The sequence below is a fragment of the Petaurus breviceps genome, unplaced genomic scaffold (assembly GCF_028583685.1).
Source record: "Petaurus breviceps papuanus isolate PSGF00001 unplaced genomic scaffold, PetGlider_PUasm1.0 90686, whole genome shotgun sequence".
NCBI lineage: Eukaryota > Metazoa > Chordata > Mammalia > Diprotodontia > Petauridae > Petaurus > Petaurus breviceps.
In genome coordinates, this window is record NW_027187309.1 from 10220135 (window position 1) to 10240399 (window position 20265).

General features: G+C 38.7%; 1 protein-coding gene across 1 annotated transcript in view; it reads right to left on the bottom strand.

Annotated features, from left to right (window-relative positions):
* The window catches only part of XKR5 (XK related 5), a 34741-nt gene that overhangs the window by 12925 nt on the left and 1551 nt on the right, over window positions 1-20265 (bottom strand). The window contains exons 2-6 of the mRNA XM_069065413.1: window positions 18594-18777; window positions 13876-14060; window positions 9723-9932; window positions 7362-7531; window positions 5046-5157 (exon numbers count right to left, since the gene is read on the bottom strand). Of these exons, the coding sequence (XP_068921514.1) occupies window positions 5046-5157; window positions 7362-7531; window positions 9723-9932; window positions 13876-14060; window positions 18594-18777 (861 nt within the window). The remainder of the gene's footprint in view (window positions 1-5045; window positions 5158-7361; window positions 7532-9722; window positions 9933-13875; window positions 14061-18593; window positions 18778-20265) is intronic.

Here is a 20265-nt window from a genome sequence, read left to right on the forward strand (position 1 = left end):
TTCCAGCCACCCTCCCACACTGATTTAAGCTTCCTGTTTTACTGGTTGGAATTTCTCATTTCAAGTCTATCATCATAAGCAGCATGAGATTTGGGGAAAGACTATGGGGGAGCTGGTGAATCTGAATTTTAGATAACTCTGAAAGAGTTTAGAGCTTACATAGGTCAACCTTTCCTTTTACCAGTGAAGAAGCTGAAACCCAGGAAAATGAATAAACTTGACTAAGTCACACAGCTATTGGAGCACAGAAAAGTCCTATAGACCTTGAACAATCCAAGCTTTCCTTATCTTTAAAATGAAGGAATTGAACTAGACGAACTCTAAGATCCCTTCCAGTTTTAATGATCCTATACAAATATATGTGTGTATGTATACATATTATGTACATTTATAGTAATAAACACACCATATACATATAGACATAGGGTGATACAGTAGATAAAATACTGGTCCTAGAGAAAGGAAGACAAATGCATATCCAGCTTCAGATACTTATTTAGTTTTTCTCTGTCAGCCTGTTTCCTCATCTGTAAATAGGGATAATAGTAGCACTTACTTTACAGAGTATGAGGATAAAATGAGAAAAATATGTAAAGCACTTTGCAAACTTTAAAATGCTATATAAATGTTAGCCATTGTGATTACATATTTTAGTCTGGGCCCATAATTTTAATGATCTATGAATTTCCTCCAGAAACCAGATGGGTAATTGATCTGCAACTTGCAGTCTTAGAGAATTGTCTAGAGCATTGAGAGGTTGAGCAGTTTGCCCGTGATCATCTATCTATCTGCACACAAATATGTGTATTTTACATGTACATATTCATTTCTTTTTTTTTAACATCAATTAGCTTTTACAAAATTATAACAAAAACAAAAGTACAAATATCATCCCTTGATACTTCTGGGATACAGTCTTAAAGCTGACCCCTATGTTGTTTATACTAGTGTTCCAAGTTCATGTTGCATTATAAATGCTAGATGAGTCCTTGTCTCAGCCACCTCTGAGCAGGATCCCAAAAGTCACCTCTTGCATTGATTCTGAGTTGGCTGCAAACCAGGTACTCTGGTATGCTAGTCATTGGGGCACCCTATTGACATTTTGAAACTCATAGTATGAGAGGATCCAGTCCCTTCACCTCCTCATGCTTCTCTTGCTTCTTGTATCTGAATGTCAAATTTTCTATTCAACTCTGGCTTTTTCAGCAAGAATGCTTGAAAGTCCTGTATTCCACTGAATGACCATATTTTCCCCTGAAACATGATACTCAGTTTTGCTGGGTAGGTGACTCTTGGTTTAAATCCCAGCTCCCTTGACCTCCGGAATATCACATTCCAGGCCCTTCGATCCCTCAGTGTAGAAGCTGCCAGATCCTGGGTTATCCTGATTGTGTTTCCACAATATTCAAATTGTTTCTTCCTGGCTGCTTGTAATATTCTCTCCTTAATCTGGGAATTCTGGAACCTGGCTATAATATTCCTAGGAGTTTTCTTTTTGGGATCTTTTTCAGGAGGTGATCGGTGGATTCTTTCAACCTCTATTTTTCCCTCTCCTTCTAAAACATCAGGGCAGTTTTCTTTGAGAACTTCCTGGAGGATGCTTTCCAGGCTCTTACTTTGGTCATGGCTCTAGGCAGTCCAATAATTTTTAAATTATCTCTCCTGGATCTATTTTCCAGGTCAGTGGTTTTTCCCATGAGATATTTCACATTGCCTTCTAATCTTTCATTTGTTTGGATCTGTTTAACAGCATCTTGATTTCTCATAAAGTCATTAGCTTCCATTTGCTCCAATCTAATTCTGAAGCAATGATTCTCCTCAGTGAGCTTTTGAGATTCTTTTTCCATCTGGCAAATTCGACTTTTTAAGGCATTCTTCTCCTCATTGTCTTTTTGAGCCTCCTTTGCCATTTGAGTCAGTCTGTTTTTTAAGGTATTATTTTCTTCAGTCAGGCTGTTGACTCTCATTTCATAATTTTCTTACATTGTTCTCATTTCTCTTCCCAATTTTTCCTCCACTTCTCTTATCTGCTTCTTAAGGTCCTCTATGGCCTGTAACCAGATTGTATTTTCCTTTGAAGCTTTTGGTGCAGGGGTTCTGACTTCACTGATTTCCTCCTGTTCCATGCCTTGCTCCTTCTTATCCCCAAAATAGGAGTGTAATGTTGGAATCTTCTGTCTGCTTTGTTTCCTTTGCCTGCTCATTTTGCCGCTCAATGATTTGACTTTTGTGCTTTTTGCCACAGTAGGACTCTGCCACCAGACAGGGGAGTTTTTGTCCCAAATGCTGGGGTTTTCTCAGCTGCCGGAGGTATTAGATGGGTGCCCTCTCTGAGGTCTCCACACGCTCTGGCAAGCTGGACACACACCCCAGGACCTCCACCCTAGACTGCAATCCAGATCCAAGAAGGTTAAAGCAAGAGCAGTTACCCCTCAGACTGGTGCTTGGTCCCCCTACACTCTGCAGGCCAGGAGCTGAAGCTGCCATGCGGCACTGGCAGGCTGTGCTGGCGTCTCAGCGGTTTCTTGCCCCGGGGGTAAAAGCCATGCACTCCCACTTACTGGGTCCCAAAGTCCACTTACTGGGTCCCAAAGTCCATACTGCACTGGCCTCTCACCTTGTCCTTCGCATCTATGTATAGATAAATCTGGAAACGGCCACAGCTGCTGCTAATCACTACATATTCATTTCTTTACTACGTAAAACACATACTATATTATCAAACTGGAATGAAGAGAACTGGGCCCCATCTCTGGCACATGGTAAACAGATAAATCACTATCTTGATAAAGACCTTGAGACTATGTCATATGAGAACTGGTTGAAGGAAATGGAGATGTTTAGCTTGGAGAAGAAAAGACTTGGGGGAAGGGGGAACATGAAAGCTGTCTTCAAGTATCTGAAAGGTTATTATATAGAAGAGGGATTAGCCTTGTTTTGCATAGTCCCAAAAAGTTGAACTAGGATCAATGGGAGGAAGTTGCTGAGATGCAGATTTTGGCTAATGTAAGGAAAAACTTCTCACTAGAGCTCCTAAAAAATCTGTCTCTCTTTATCTTGTTCAGGTATTAACCAGAAAAAAAGTTTCTGAGCACCCTTTTGACTCTGACATTCTGTGAGTCTGTAAAAGCCCTTAAAATATATAGTCTGAGGTTATGGACTTGAGAAGGGAAGGCAGAAAATCAGGTCTTGTTCTCTACCCCATCTCCCAGACTTCCCTTTAAGGAGGAAGAGTCAGGTCATTAACATACCCTGTCCCAGCTCTCCACCTCTATCCCTTCCTTTTTACCCAAGATAGAATATTTGAAAGTTCATCACCAACTTTGGGAGAACCCACCAAAAGGCCTTCTACACTGCACCACCTCCCTCCCCCTTATCAGAGATCTTCAGGCCAAAGCTGGATAACCATTTGTTGAATGCATTGTAGTTGGTATTCTTATTAGGAATAAGTTTACAGAATCAATATTTCAGAGTTGGAAGGGACCTCTAGGACAATCTAGTGAGATCAGATCAGAAAAATGGCTATCTGCTGCCTGAGGTTCCTTCTAACTCTAAAAGTCTGTGGTTGTATAGGAGGTATTTTATGACAAGACAATCCCAGCACAACACAACTCCCCCATGTGGAACCAAGCAAACAAAGAAGCAAACCAAGCTCATTCCTCGAACTCAAGTTCAAGTCTGCTTTGCTGTATCTTTGATGTTATCTCAGCCTGGTACAGGTATGAGGGCAGAGTTCTTTCGGAAGAGTAGGAAGGGAAGATCATGAAAGTCATCCTGAGCTGCCAAACAGCAGCTACACATAGAGAAGCAGGTGTCTGTCTCCACTGATGTCTGAACCTTTGTTAATGCCTGCCATGCAAGACCTTAGCTTGCCTCTTGCATTGACCCTTCTGAAATCTTGTTTTCAGGCCTAGTGAACTCTGGATCCCTCTGCTCCCTCCTCATAGTTCCCCTTTCTGGTTCTAGGGTTTAGTTCTCTAATCCTGAGGGATGTCTGCCCCATTACATTGTTGGGCAACCAAAACCTCCCCCCTGCCTACTATGGAAAATGATATTGGTGAAACATCTGCACATGAGCAACTGAACTTAAACATATCACAGTATTCCACCTCTACCCAAATGCAGTCCTTTGCAACTACAGAATCATAAGATTGTATATTTAGAGCTGGAAGGGATTTTAGAAGTAATCAAGTCTAGCCCCCTCACATAGATAAGAAAATGGAGGCCCACAGGGTTGTCATTTACCTAGAGTGTCTGAAGGCAAGATTGCAATTCAGAGAATTCTGAGTCCAAGCCCAGCAACCATAACCATATCCATTATACCATGGTGCCTGCCCTATTTCACATATACTCACCTGGGTTCATGTCGTCTGACACCCTCTAATGGCACGTTAGCTCCTTGAGGACTAACAGTCCCTTGAGGGACTATTTTCTTTTTGCCTTCATATCTCTGGTACCTGGCATAGTGCCTGGCACATAAAAACAGTAAGTGCTTATTGTTGAATAGAACATGTATTGAAGTTGGAGATAAAAGACTAAGACTGTGTGGGTTTATATCCCAGCTCTGCTACTATCTCTGTGATCCTGGGTACTTTCTAGGCCTTAGTTTCCCTACTGTAAAATCTGGGGGTTGGGCTAGAAAATCTTGAGGAACCTGATTTGAAGTCCTATCACTAATTACCTGCATGACCTTGGGCAAGTCACAAACTCTATGGGATGCAATTTCTTCATCTGTTCAATGAAGAGGTTGAACTGGTGACCTTAAAGTTTCCTTCCAGCTCTGTCTATGATCTTATGTTTCTATGGGCCCTTTTGAAATCAAAGGGAAAAGAAAAGGTACATCCTTCTGATACCTGTTTTTAGATGGAATCTTGTAGCCCTGGGTAACTGCTTACATCTCAGGTTTTTTAGGATATGACATATCAAAAGTTGCTCCCTTTCTACATCCTGCAATTAATAGTGTCCTAGTGACAATTATCCCTCATCTCGAAGTTTATTGGAGGAAACAGAAGTCAATGTGTTGGGAAAGTGACAGGCATTCTTACCAATAACAAATCCAGACACAATGCCTGCTGTCATCCATATGGTGCCCCATGATGCTCCTTGTAGAAAATCTGTGGCCAGCAGCAAAAGGACTATGTTCTCCATCAGCATTATCTGTGAAAATAAATGGAGTCAGCACAGCTCTTCTGGCTCATTCCCCAGCAGGCATGCATCCTCCTCACCCAATAAAGGATTCTAGAACCCAACCTTAGCCTATCTTCCTAGAAACAAATTGGTGTCCACAGTTGGCAGTATATAAACACATGGAAGGGCCCGTGGTGATCACTCATTTCAGGTTCCCCCCTCTGGACCTCTGTGTCCATGGTAGAGATGGGGGAAACAGGTCCAAATTGATAAGGTAATTTGCCAAAGATCAAAGGGGTAGGATAGAAATTGGAATAAGGCCTTATCTTATCTTAAGGACTTATATCTAGTCCACCCCCCCATTTCTTTACTTTTTTATTTTTAAAATTCTGAACACAAACACCAAATAAAATGAACATTTTCATATATACTCTATAATGGAGGAGGATTTCTACAGATACTATAGGACAGAAGGAAAAACTGTCAGTCTCTATTATGTAGAACCTGCTTTTCTTTTCAAATATACAATAAAATCAACATGTAACTTTCAGCATTGCTTTGCTTATCTTAAATTCCTTCTAGTCTTTTTTCTGCTCTCTTCCCACATTTTAGTCCCTGCCCTAGTTCTTCTCTTCCCCTTCCCCTTTCCTCCTTCTCCCCTCTGCCTCAACCCCAACTGAAAAGAAATATCCATGAAACAAATAAGCAGTCTAGCAAAACAGACTGTCATATTGGTAACGTCCAAAAATGTGTACTCATTCTGAATCCTGAGCCCATCACTTCTCTGGCAGGAGATGGGTAGTATGTTTCATCATCTATACTCTGGAATCATGGGTCAACCCCCTAATTTATAAATAAGGTAACTAAGGTCTTGGATGCTTAAGTGTCTTCTCCAAGATGATATAGGTAACAAGTGGCAGTGCCAGGATTTGAATTCAGGTTTTCTAATGCTAAATCCTGAGCTTTTTCCATGATGTCATGCCCTCTTTTGGAGCATAGTTGTTTGCTTATTGCCTTCCCTACTAAACTATGAGCTCCTTGGAAGCATGGATTGTCTTTTGCCATTCTCTGTATTCCCAGCACTTACTTTCCAGCAACTAGTAGGAATTTAGCACATATTTATTACCTGAATATTAACTCAGTTCTTGTCACACAGAAGACTTCCTGGTACTATTTAGGGCCCACTAAAACGTCTGTGTCTCAGTGACAAGAAAGTGCAACACCCAGGTGTCTCTCATAGAACTGCATCTCATGACTGATGATATACTTTTCCAGTTTCACTCTCAAGGCCACTGATCACTTAAGAAATGCCCCTGTGATTTAGGTATGCCACCACCAGGTGGTGGTAAGTCCTAGAGGTATATTTTCTTAGCAGCAATGCAGCCGCTTTTCCTGTTGATGGTTCTCTGCTTGAACTCACTGCTTGAATTCACTTTCTTATCCCCAGCCCCTCAGATGCATAAATATTAATGCCTACTTTTAATGTAAAATATTTTTTAATTAAAACAACTACATAATAACCAGAAATTTAAATGTTATAGCTAAGGTCAAAGTTCTAAAAGAAGTTGGAATAGAATGCTGATAAATACGACTCCCTTTCCTGTCTAATTAGGATCTATGCTCATTCTCAGTCCTTTCTTCTCTTCTTCCACACTTTAACTCATCTACTTGAATGTGGTGTCAAAGAAACTTCTTCCTCTCCTCCTAACTTAGCATTCAGTTCTAATTTAGAAATTTAGCTTTGGAATTCTTTCTTCCTTTCTATGAGGCCTCCTTTTGCATAGCCTGCTTCTGTGGTAAATGTTAGCTTTAGGACATGTCAGTGAAATGTCCACTCTGCTCCATTATCTCCCTATCCAGACCCATCCAGATTGCACCACCAAAAATGAGGGGGGCAAATAAGGCACATGGACCCAAGTAACTGTCATCTCTGTTTTTCATCAGTCGAAAGTTTTTGTTTTTCAAATTTTCTGTCTTGTTTCCTTATCCATTCTTTAAAAAGAATAATTCACTTTGTTTATTTTGCATATAGTTTATATTAATTTATCTTAGACATATTTTTTCCTCCATTACCCCCAAAACACCTCAGTAGAATGTAAGCTCTTTGCAGACAGGGGCTGTTCATTTCTGTCTTCATATCCTCAATATCTAACACATTCACTGCTTGGCACAGAGTAGGAGCTTAATCAAAGCTTGATGAAGGTAAATTCATTTGAAGAAAAAGCCTCACTTACCATATAAAATGTGGTCATTCTATTTCTGGAAGGGCTGTCCCAGAAATTGATGTAGCAGAAGATGTATAAAGCTCCTACAAGCAGATTGAACAACCTCCAACCACAAGTACTGTCTATGATGTCACTCTGTTGAGCAACAAGCCAGAAGGTCATCACTAACCAATGAGCACCTGTTAAAAAAAAAGTCATGACAGGGATTTCAGCCCATGAGAGTGGGGGGTTTAGATATTTATTTTCCCCCATTTCCTTCAAGAGGATATTGTTCATGAATGGACCATAATTACCAATGAACTGACAAGAGTGTTCCTTAGCAGCAGTTAAATGCATATGCACACATACACACTCATGTGCACCTATGCACACAGAACATTTTGTTTTGTGGCAACTGTAAATTTAATTGTTCTCACCCTTTATTCTGTTAGCTGCTGAGAAGTAATAATCCTCTTTAGAAAGTTGTTTCATTTATTATTAAGAGAGTGGGATTGTTATGAGACTATCTTAACTTGGTCTCCTTTGTTACTGTTTGTAAGGGAGATCTTCATATCTGCTGGACTTTAGAATGGGATGAACCACGAGAGATAAATTTTAGAAAAAAAAACAATTATTAAAATTCCTTGGTTTCTTTTTGCATAGATCATCAGAGCTGGAAGAGTCATTAGAGAGAAAAGTCCAGCACCATTATATGAGAATGAGGGAAAATGAGGTGGTCAGAGAAAGGCAGTGACTTTCCCAAGGTTATACAGGTGGCAAATAGCCTGGAATTTGTTTTGAATCCAAATCTTTTGACACTAAAACTAGCAGTCTTGTTGCTACCCTACACCCTTTCCCTATATCAAGGATTCATGATTTCCTCAGTATCAGCATGAAGAATTCCCAGGTTGGAAATTCCCTCTCAGTGATGGCACAGGATCAGAGGTTTTGTTTGAATTTATTCATTTGACAGCACTTTATTAATCAGACCATCACTGAGGCTTAATAAATATGAGAACCAAATTTTTAAAAGTATGCCAATAGTAACCTGAATTCAGTGTTTCAAGAGAGACTTCTGCGCATGTACAAATTTCAAGGGAAATTATTGATCACTGGGAAAAATGTGATTGTGTAGGTAGGGCTCAAGAAATATGCATTGAATTGAAAAGCCAACACCTAAATGTCATATCCAAATGAATTTTTTAGATTTTAGAAAGAGAAAAACTCAAGAAAAACAAACCAAAAAAGGCAGCATGGTTGTATAAGACAATGCCTCCAACATCATTTTGAGAACCAGGTTGGGGAGGTAAGGGAAACAGAATGGTCTTGAAGGATCCTTTGGAAAGACTCAAAAGAAAACTGAGCCTATTTCATTTGAGTTATTTGTATCTATGATTCCATATATTGAATGTGCCTAGAAGAAGGTGACTTGGAACACTGAAGGGACAGAAGACTATGTTATAGGATTAGCTGAAGGACTTGAGGATGTTAACAAGGTGAGGATGTGACTTACGGGGATGGAGTTGAATGGGGATGTGGCATGTGATACCTATCTCCAAGAATGGGAAAGATTTTCATTTGGAAAAGGGATAAGATTTGAACTACTTGGCTCTAGTTAACAAGTAGCAATAGGTAGATGTTTCAGACAGGCAAATTTTTACTTATCATGAGGAAAAACTTCCTAATAATTAAATGTATCCAAAAGTGTAATGGGTTGCCTTGGAAGGTAGTGAGTTCTTCACTATAAGAGATTTTTATGTAAAGGCTAGGTGACTACATGTCCCAGATATTAACAAGGGGATTTCTATACAGGTACATGTTAGATTAGGTGACTCTGAGCTCATTCCAACTCTGAAATTCTGTAGGAAAGGTCAAAGCTCTTGGGGCCCTCTTTTTTCCCCAATAATTTCCTTCCTTTCTTCTCATTCATTGGCACATTTGTCCCTAGGGAATGGAATCAAAGTCTGATGTGGAGGGGGTTAGATGAAGACTGAAAAGTATGAAGACTTGTCGGTCTATGATAATGTGGTACTGTGTAGCTACATACAGAATGGTAACTTCAGGTGTTGCCTGAGGTGTTTGTGAGGAAATCAGTGTTCACTTCTGTAGTTTGCCTCCTTAATATCAGGTATCTAGATGATGCCCATGTTGCCCATGCTTTGCCAGCCCTAGGATAGAACATGAGTTTGGTTTGTGTGTGCATAGTTTGGTTAGGGGCAGGAAGAACCTTGTCTGAGTTATATTTTTTAACTATACAAAAAAAGATTTACTCCCTTGAGGAAAATATGGTGCTTTCCCACAAGTCCTACATATAAATTTAATTAAAACTCTATAGATCGATAAGCTATCCCACATATTGAAAGCATTTGTGAAAAGGGAACTTCGGCTCACCTCCAACAACCAAGACCCAGCAGTGGTAGGTTTGGGAAAACAAAACTAGTGTTATGATCCTAGTTCCCAGCATAGCCAATCTCCATAGGAGCTGACATAGGAGAGCAGCCCATGGCATGGAGAGATGTCCTGGCTTCATCAGGCACATGACGCGAGCATAAGAGACCAGAGACAAGGACAGTGATGACCAGGACAGCACTGCACTCACACCTAGAAGTGAAGTGCAAGAAAAAAATTAAAAAAAAAACCTTTTGTATTCTAATTCATTCTGCAAATTTCTTCTACTTTATGGGAAAGTTTAGCTCATTGGTATATAAGTACATAATTAAATTTTCTTTTCCATCAAATCCTATTATATGATCTTTTTTTTGTCTTTATTAATTTGTTTGTTTACTTTTAGCTTATAAGATTCAGTTCCACAATCCCTTGAGTTTCACATTCCCCCCACCCCCATTACCCCATGGTGGCATGCAATCAAGTATAGGATCTGCAAATACTTCCACATTAGACATTAGTAAGGTTATAAAGAAGGATTGAAATGGATCGAATGAACAATTAGAAAGAGGAAACCAAACCAAACAAAAAAAAAGGACGAGAGCAGATAAATTGCTTCAATCTGCATTCAAACTCTGTCCTTTCTAGTTCTTTCTCTGAATGTAGAATCTCTCTCCATCGTGAGTCTTTTGGAGTTGTCTTATAACCCTGCATTGCTGAGAAGAATCCAGTCTGTCAAAGCTAGTCATCACACATACGTTTTGTCAGTAATTGTGTACAGCTTTCTCCTGGTTCTGCTCTTCTCACTCAGCATCAGTTCATATAAGCCTCTCCAGGTAAATATGAAGTCCATCTGCTCCTCATTTTTTATGGCACCATATTATTCCATTACATTCATATACCACAACTTGTTTAGCCATTCCCCAATTGATGGGCATCCCCTTAATTTCCAATTCTTTGTCACCACAAAAAAAACTGCTATAAATATTTTTATACATGGGGGTCTTCCCCTCACTTCTATGATCTGTTTGGGATACAGCCCTAGAAGTGGTATTGCTGGGTTAAAGGGTAGGAAATTATTTATAGCCCTTTGGGCATAGTTCCAGATTGCTCTCCAGAAGCGTTGAATCAGTTCACAGCTCCACCAGCAATGCATTAGTGTTCCAATTTTTCCATATAATCTCCAGCATTTGTCATTTTCCTGTTTTGTCATCTTAGCCAATCTGACTGGTGAGATGTGGTACCTCAGAGTTGTTTTGATTTGCATTTCTCTAATCAATAGTGATTTAGAGCATTTTTTCATATGCTTGTAGATATCTTTAATTTCCTCCTCTGAAAACTGCCTGTTCATATCCTTTGACCATTTATCAATTGGGAAATGACTGGTATTCTTATAGATTTGACTCAATTTTCTGTATATTTTAGAAATGAGTCCTTTATCAGAGATATAGGTTGTAAAAATTCTTTCCCAATTTTCCACTTCTCTCCTAATTTTGGTTACATTGGCTTTGTTTGTACAGAAATTTTCAATTTAATGTAATCAAAATTATCCATTTTGCATTTTGTAATGCTCTCTATTTCTTGTTTGGTGATAAAGTCTTCCCTTCTCCATAAATCTGACAGGTAAACTATTCCTTGCTTTCCCAGATTGCTTACAGTATCAACCTTTATATCTAGATCATGCACCCATTTATACTTGATTTTGGTATATGGTGTTAGATAATGGTCTATGCCCAGTTTCTGCCATACTATATTCCAGTTTTCCCAGCAGTTTTTGTCAAATAGTGAGTTCTTATCCCCCAAACTGGGATCTTTGGGTTTATCAAACTGTAGATTACTATAGTAATTGACTGCTGAATCTCATGTACCCAGTCTATTCCATTGATCCACTACTCTACTCTTCAGCCAGTATCAAGTAGTTTTGATGACTGCTGCTTTATAATACAGATTGAAATCTAGTATGGCTAGGCCACCTTCCCTAGCATTTCTTTTCATTAATTCCCTTGACATTCTGGAACTTTTGCTCTTCCAAATGAATTTTATTACCATTTTTCTAATTCTATAAAGTAATTTTTTGGTAGATTCATTGGTGTGGCACTAAATATGTAATTTAATTTAGGTAAAATTGTCATTTTTATTAGATTAGCTCGACCCAACCACAAGCAATTGATGTTTTTCCAATTACTTAGATCTGACTTTATTTGTGTGAAAAATATTTTGTGTGTGTTCATATAGGTCCTGGGTTTGTTTTTGCAGGTAGACCCCCAAATATTTTATAATGTCTACAGTAACTTTTCCTAATATTAAACCATCCTTGCATTCCTGGAATAAATCTTACCTGATCAAAGTGTATTATTCTTGTAATAAGTTGCTGTATTTTTTATGCTAATATTTTATTTAAAATGTTTGCATCTAAATTAATGAGGAAAATTGGTCTGTAATTTTCTTTCTCTGTTTTATCTCTTCCTGATTTAGGTATCAGTACCATATTTGTGTCATAAAAAGAATTTGGTAAGACTCCTTCTTCACTAATTTTTCCAAATAGTTTGTAGAGTATTGGAATAAATTGTTCTTTAAAAGTTTGATAGAATTTGCTAGTAAATCTATTTGGCCTTATATTATTTCTTTTAAAAGAAGAGCACTAGGTATCCATGACTTATTTTGCTTAAAACAAGTTTTTTCCTCTTCCCATAAATAAATGGTCACTACTTCCCAGCTATTAGTTTTTTTTGTACTAGTTCTAGGTACCTATAGTTTGTTTTGCTTGTACCAATATCTCCTTTTCTGTGTGCTTTGAAATAAACAATAAAAGAATAAAAGAAACTAAAAATAAACCATAATGAAAATATCCTTCAAAACTCATTTCTTTCTTGAGGTAGTGAACTTTTATACAAAAAAATCAGGGTTTCATACGTACTGTTCCCTTCTTATATCCTAATTAATAACATTGATACCTCATATTGCACAAAATATTTCTCATCACTATTTTGTAAAGTAGCTATGACATGTATTATTATTTTCATTTTAGGGATAAGCAAACTGAGTTTCAGTTATGTAATCAAATGACAAACATTTATGGCTTGTATCACTCTAGGGATGCCAGGCTCTAGGGATATAATGACAAAAATTAGACAACCCTTGCTCTTATGAAACTTATCTATTATTAAGGGAAATAACCCGTGTACATAAATGTTGATTTGTGATATGTAGAAAGTAAACAGGATGGGGGCGGCTAGGTGGCACAGTGAATAGAGCACTAGCCCTGGAGTCAGGAGGACCTGGTTTCAGACACTTAACACACACACACACACACACACACACACACACACACACAAACCCTAGCTGTGTGACCTTGGGCAAGTCACTTAAACCCCAACTGCAAAAAAAAAGCAAAAAAAAAAAAAGTAAACAGGCATCTTTGATAAATATCTTGTTTCCAAGATATATAAAGAACTGTTCCAAATTAAAAAGAAACAAGGAGCCATCCCCCAACAGATAAATGTTAAAGGATGTGAACAAGAAGTGTTTGAAGGAATAAATTCAAGCTATCAACAATCATATAAACATGGCGTAAACCACTAATAATTAGGGAAGTGAAAATTAAGGCTACTTTGAGGTTCTATCTCATCACGATTAGACTGGTAAAGATGACAAAAGAGGAAAATGACCAATGTTGGAAGAGTTGTGGAAAAGTGGGTACATTGGTTCCCTGTTGGCAGAACTGTGAATTGGTCTAGTCATTCTAAAAAAGACTGGAACTATTCCTAGAAAGTTACCAAATTGTGCAGACCAATGCCACTACCAGGCCTAAACCTGAAAGAAATCAGAGAAAGAGGAAAAGTATCTGTATGTACAAAATAATTTGTAGCAGTTCTTTTCATGTTAGACCCAAATTAGATACTAAGGGAATGTTTACCCATTAGAGAATGGCTAAACAAAACGTAGTCTATGGATATAACAGAATGTTATTGCACGGTAAAAATGATGAAATGGATGATTTCAGAGGAAACTGGGAAGGCTCCAATGAACTGGCACAGAGTGAAGTGCGTTTAATTGATTCTAGGTATAGTCACTGGCAACATCTGAAGAAGGCAAAAGGCATATGTTCTGGGTTTCCATGGAGAAATGGCTTAGTTCATGTTTCCAAGTCTCTTCTTACCTGGGACAGGATCTTTTAAATCAGCTGCAATGAAAGCATATGTCTGCAGCAGCAGGTGGGGCCCCATTTGAAGCAGGGCTTCGAGTAGCCGCAGCACAAAGAGATCTCCTTGTTGCAGCAACAGTTTCCCCAGCCCAGGAGGCTCCTCTTCCTTTGCCATGGCTGCCAAGAAGGCATTCCAGTGCCTAAGTAGAACAAAACCATGCTGTCATTCCTAAAGAGACTAAAAATGCCAGGGGTTACCAGCTGATCCTAAGATTAAATAACATGACATAGCAGTCCAAAGAGCTAATGATGAAGATAAGCTGAGAGATATATAGTATCTAGAATGTCGGAGTCAGATCCCCTCTGGAATATTATTTCATTCAGAGTGTTACATCCTAGGGAGGATGCTGACAAACTGGAGGCACCTATGTAAGGGAGGAGAATGATGAGGATAGTGAGAGGAGAGGGGAGACCGTGCCACTTAAGGATCAAAGGAAGGAGCTAAGGAAGTTTAGCTTGGAGAAGAGAAGGAAGAAAGGAAGCATGAGAGCAGTCTTCAGATATTTTAAGATCTATTATATGGAAAATGGAGTAGGCTTCTGCTTGGCCCTAGAGATGGAAGCTGCCAAGGCAAATTTAAGCTCGACATAAAGACAAATTTCCTATCAACCAGAACCCCTAATAAACTGTAATATCTCCTTCAGGAGGTAGTGGGCTCCCCTTCAATGAATATCTTATAAGATACTAATCTAAGAGAAGAGGAAGAGAATAAGGATTTAAATATGCTTATAAATGATATGTTTATATAACTGTATAATAATATCATTTATAAACTTATATAATAAGAATTAAATAAAGCTTATCTAAGCATTATCATCTGTATACATTATATCCTATCTACTAATCAAAGAATAGGGTAGAGGTTCTTAATCTGGAGCATATGGATAAATTTTTAGGCAACCATGAACTTGGATGGGAAAAAAATTACATTCTTATTTTTGGTAATTTAAAAATAAAATTTAGCATTTCCATCAATGATTTACAACGATATTCTGAGAAGGGTTCCTTAGATTTTCACCAGACTGCCAGAGGGGTTCATAATATAAAAAAAAGGTTAAGAACCTCTAGAACAGGGTAGATACTAATACTCAGGGGTAGGGAATCTGCAGTCTAGAGGTTATATGTGGCCTTCTAGGTCCTCAAGTGTGAACCTTTTGACTGAGTTAAAGTTTTATAGAAAAAATCCTTTAATTAAGAGAATTTGTTCTATGAAGTTTGGATTCAGGGAAAGAGTCACACTTGAGGACCTCTCTAGGCTACATATAACCTCGAGCCCCCAGTTGAAGGCAGTATGGCCCAGGGATCCAGATAAAGAGATTCAAAGTTGGGAGGAATCTCAGATATCCTGAAGTCCATCCCTTTCATGATGTTCTGAAAGATTAAGGGGATTTGCTGACACAGGGAGCAAGTGAGAGTGGCAGGCTTCCAACTAAAGTCTTCAATTTCCAAACCTACTGCTCTTTCCATCACAACACATGGCTTCTCTAGGTAGCTCATAGAATGCCATTCTAGGAACACAGTTACATGCATACATGTCCAAAATCATCATTTTATCACACCAAGGAGCTTATGGGCTGCTTGCATGTGGACTCCCCCAACTTTGCCTTCCTTCAAGTCCCAGCAACACGTCCAACCTCTTCCTCAAAGTCTTTCATGACAGCCCCTCCCCACAGAGGGGGTGGACTTATTCAGATTTCCTGACTCACTTTGGGTCTCTCCTTTGTACATCTTGCCCTTTCCCTGGTATCATAGTTGTTTTATGTATTCCCTCCCCCCTCTCACAACCCTTACTCCCCACCCCAGCACTCCAAACTCCCTGAGAACAAGGTATCTTAGATTCCCTAGATTCTATTGAAGCTTAGTTCCAGCACTATGATTAGAAGCCTTCTAATCCACCTTCATTTTATGATGAGGAAATGGAAACCAGGGCAGCTTAAGTGATTTGTCTAAGGTCATCCAGGTAAAAATAAGTAAAAGACAGTAAAATACAGAGATGGAATTTGAATTCAGGTCATCTGGTTACAAAACTGGTGCTCTTTCCATTAGAAATTACCTTGTATTTGCTTTTTATATATTTTGTAGTGTGGCATAATGGATAGAGAGCTAGCCTCAGAATCAGGAAGACTTGATTCAAGTACTACCTCTGATATATACTGGCTGTATGATCCTGGGCAATCACTCATCCTCTCCATGCTCTCAGGAAGCTAGCTCTCTATTGCTGTAAGCTGCAGAGGAGGGGCTTGAAAGGAAGTTCCTTATCAAGAAAGAGCTCCCTAAACAGATGAAATCAAAGCTCTGTTAAATAAACAAAACAAAACAAAAAAAACAAAAGCATGTATTTAACAGATGTTTAAGAACTGACTCAGAAGAACAAACCTCCCTGACTGTGTCAGGTCCCAGAATTTTTAAATCTTTGATAGACAGACTGAGAAGGAGGAGTGGAAAGGGGAATAAACATTTATATAGCACCAATTATGTTCCAGGCACTGTGATAAGCAAGCACTTTTACAAAAATTATCTCATTTGATCCTTACTATAAACCTTTGAGGTAGGTACCATTATTATCCTCATTTTATAGTTGAGAAAAGTGATGTAAGCAGAGATTAAAAAACTTGCCTACAATCACACAACTACCATGTTTCCCCGATAATAAGACCTATCCCGAAAATAAGCCCTCCCCTTACTGTGTAAGATTCCTCTAAAATAAGCCCTCCCCCGAAAATAAGCCCTATTGAGATTGCTACTGTAGTGAAGGTGATCCCCTGCGCTACACGCTACATTACGGTACCCTCTGTATGCACTGTCCCCCCCCCCCCCGTGAAACGCACGCCACGCTCCGAGCTGCATCCAATCAGAGCTGCAGCAGTGAGCACATCATCCTGTTCTTTATTGAATTCATTATTGAATAAAGGTACATTTTTTTGTTCACATTTACCTGTTTATTAAAATTGCTGTCAATGTTCATTAAAATAAGCCCTCCCCTGAAAATAAGCCCTCTGGTGTTTTTCTGTCCAAAATAATTAATAAGACAGTGTCTTATTATCAGGGAAACACGGTATGAAGTATCTGAGGCAGAATTTGAACTCAGGTCTTTCTGACATCAGGCTCTGCATCATCTCCTTTAAGTGTCTTAGATCAGAAGTCTCAGGCTGAAACTCTAGTTGTATTCACCTCTTCAAGAATGGAAAGAAGCTCCAACAAAAAAGTTTGCTCTTCAATTTGGGACTATGCCCAAAGGGCTATAAAAATGTGCAACCCTTTGACCCAGTAATACCACTTCTAGGGCTGTATCCCAAAGAGATTATGCAAATGGGGAAAAGGACCCACATGTACAAAAATATTTATAGCATCTCTTTTTGTGGTGGCAAAAACCTGGAAATTGAGGATATGACCATCAACTGGGGAATGGCTAAATAAGTTGTGGTATATGAATGTAATGAAATACTACTGTGGTATAAGAAATGATGAACAGGCAGACTTCATGAAAGACTTATATGAACTGATGTTGAGTGAGGGGGACTGCACCAGGAGAACATTGTACACAGTTACCGCCCCACTGTGCAATGACTAACTTTGTTAGACTTATCTCTTATCAGCAATTGTAAGGTTCTAAGATAACTCTAAAAGACTCATGATGGAAAATGCTATCCACATCCAGAGAAAGAATTACAGAGTCTGAATGCAGATACAAGCACACTCTTTGCTCTCTTTTTTGTTTTATTTCCTCTTTCTTGTGGTTCATTCTATTGGTTATAATTCTTCTTTGCAACATGACTAATGTGAAAATATGTTTAATGTGATTGTACATGTATAGCCTATATCAGATTTCACATCATCTTGGGGAAGGGGGAAGAAAAGGAGGGGGAGAAAATCTGGAACTCAAAAGCGGGTGGAACTTAATTTTGCAAATTAAAAATAAATAAATATTTTTTAAAAGTTTCCTCTTTCCCCAACTTCCTTTCCCTGTGCCTCTTCAATAACAGGGATAAAGAGAAATTTAAATTAGGGAAGAAAACCAATCCTTTGCATGAATGTTACAAATTTTTTCTAACTGGGGACTTTGAGACATAGCAAACTTTTCAGCTGAAACAGTATCCATAAACAAGCAGAGAGAAGGAACCATTATGTTGCCCATAGGCCAAAAAAGTGGTTAACTGGTATAATAGGGGTTTGGTTGATTAAATCTTCAGGGACAAAGAAGTTAGGGAGGCAAGGGTATCCCTAAACTGTTTTCTTCACCGTTGACACCAGCATTACATATATAATAATAATAGCTACATTTATATAGCACTTTAAGATTTGCAAAATACTTTACAAATAGCATTTCATTTTATGCTCACAAAAATCCTGGGAGGTCTGAGCTATGTATATTAATGTGCATACATAATTCCCTTGAGAGAATGCAAGTTCCTTGAGGGTAGAGGCTGTTTCACTTTTGTCCTCCTATTCCCTGCACTTACAATAATGCCTGGTACATAGAGGCATTTAATAAATGCTTATTCATTGGTTAATTAATTGAATGACTTTGTATGTTCAGTTCCTAACACAGTTCCTTGCACGAGGAGGTATTTAAGAAATGCTTATGGAATGAATGAATGGAGGAATGAACAATGAATGAATGGATGGATAAAGTAAATTGAATCCCAAGATACAGGGATTCTGCCTACCCTTACCTTTTCCATATGCCAAGCTGAAGGAGATGCACAATCACCAAAGAAGAGCTGCCTTGATGACCATTTGCTAGGAACCACAGATAACTTAGGCTCTGAATCAAACATCCGGGAAGGACAGCTGAGACAGTTAGCCATGCCCACAGATACTGTTCAGTGTAAAAGTAATAAACCACTGTGCAGAGGCCTACAAGAAGAAGGGGGAAAAGGATGAGTTAGGTAGTAAAGAGGCCTACAACTTCCAGCTTCAATGTCTCCAATAATACTTACTCAAATGGGAATTAGATCACTCAATCAGTAAATTAAAAAGCAAAACATACCAATCACTCATATACTAAGCACTTTTTTTTTTTGCTGTATGTAGAGCCTATTAGGGGCTTGAGGAAACACAAGGATGTATGACACAGTTAGCTTCTCAAGGATTCAAAGATCTCAAATAATTATTCAATGAATCACTACCTGAAGTTTATTATTTTCTATCTCTCTGTGGAACTCAAAGTAACTCCCTCCTCCAAGATTAAGGAATTAGAGATAACCATAGCTGGTGAGCAAAATGGTATCTAGCATTACCTTCCCTGAAGAGCAAAGCAAATCTGAGATGTTCCAGTTACAGTGAAATGTCTCTAAAGTGCTGGGAAAGGACTAGGCGACATCCTGCCTCCCATCTCCCAAGGATAAAAAAAAAAAAATGAACAGTTTTATCTTTAGACATCACAGAACAAACATTAACTTGCACTCCTGACCCAGTGATCCTCTCTACAATGCTTACTCTTTGAGGAGCAGGAGGACAAGTCTTCTTCATCATGTTGTTGGAAAACAACCATGAGGTGCAATGTTTTGTTAATAATGCTACACATTGAGGCCGCTAGGTGGCACAGTGAGTACAATGCCAGTCCCAGAGTCAGCAGGACTCGAGTTTGGTTCGGGCCTCAGACACTTAACACCCACACAAAAAAACTAGCCGTGTAACCTTGGGCAAGTTCCTTAACCTCAATTGCCCTCCAAAAGGCAAAAAAAAAAAAAAATGCTACACATTAAAGTTTATAAGACACTTTAGCCACAGCAACCCTTCCAGGTTCTTACTGTTGTCCTGATTTTATATATAAGGTAACTAAGGCTCAAAAGGGTAAAGCGATTTTCCCAGGCCCACAGAGCTAATAGCAGAGCCAGGACTGGAATCCAAGTTTCTTTCCATGTGCACGAAACCATAATGCACAGTGGGATGAAATTGAAAATAACAACAACAATAATGATAGTTAGATTTATAAAGAACCTACTATGGGCCAGGCATTGTGCTAAACATTTTACAAATATTATCTCATTTGAGCCTCATAAAAATCCTGGGAGGTAAGTGCTATTATTATCTCCATTTTACAGTTGAAGAAACTGAGGCAAATAGAGGTTGTGACTTGCCCAAGACTATACGTATAGTAAGCCTCTGAAGTAGGGTCTGAACTTACAGCTTCCATACTCCAATGTTCTATCCACTATACTGTTTAGCATAAGAATTTTTTTTTTAATTAAATAGATAGGACAGACACCTTCTCTCTTATGTTTTTGTGGAGGCCATCTCTAGCCCAGTAAGCATCATATGGTAATGGACAGAAGGTTCATTCCAAAGTATTCCTGGTATTTGACTGGTATGTGATTCTCCAGGGACAGGTTGCCATAGGAA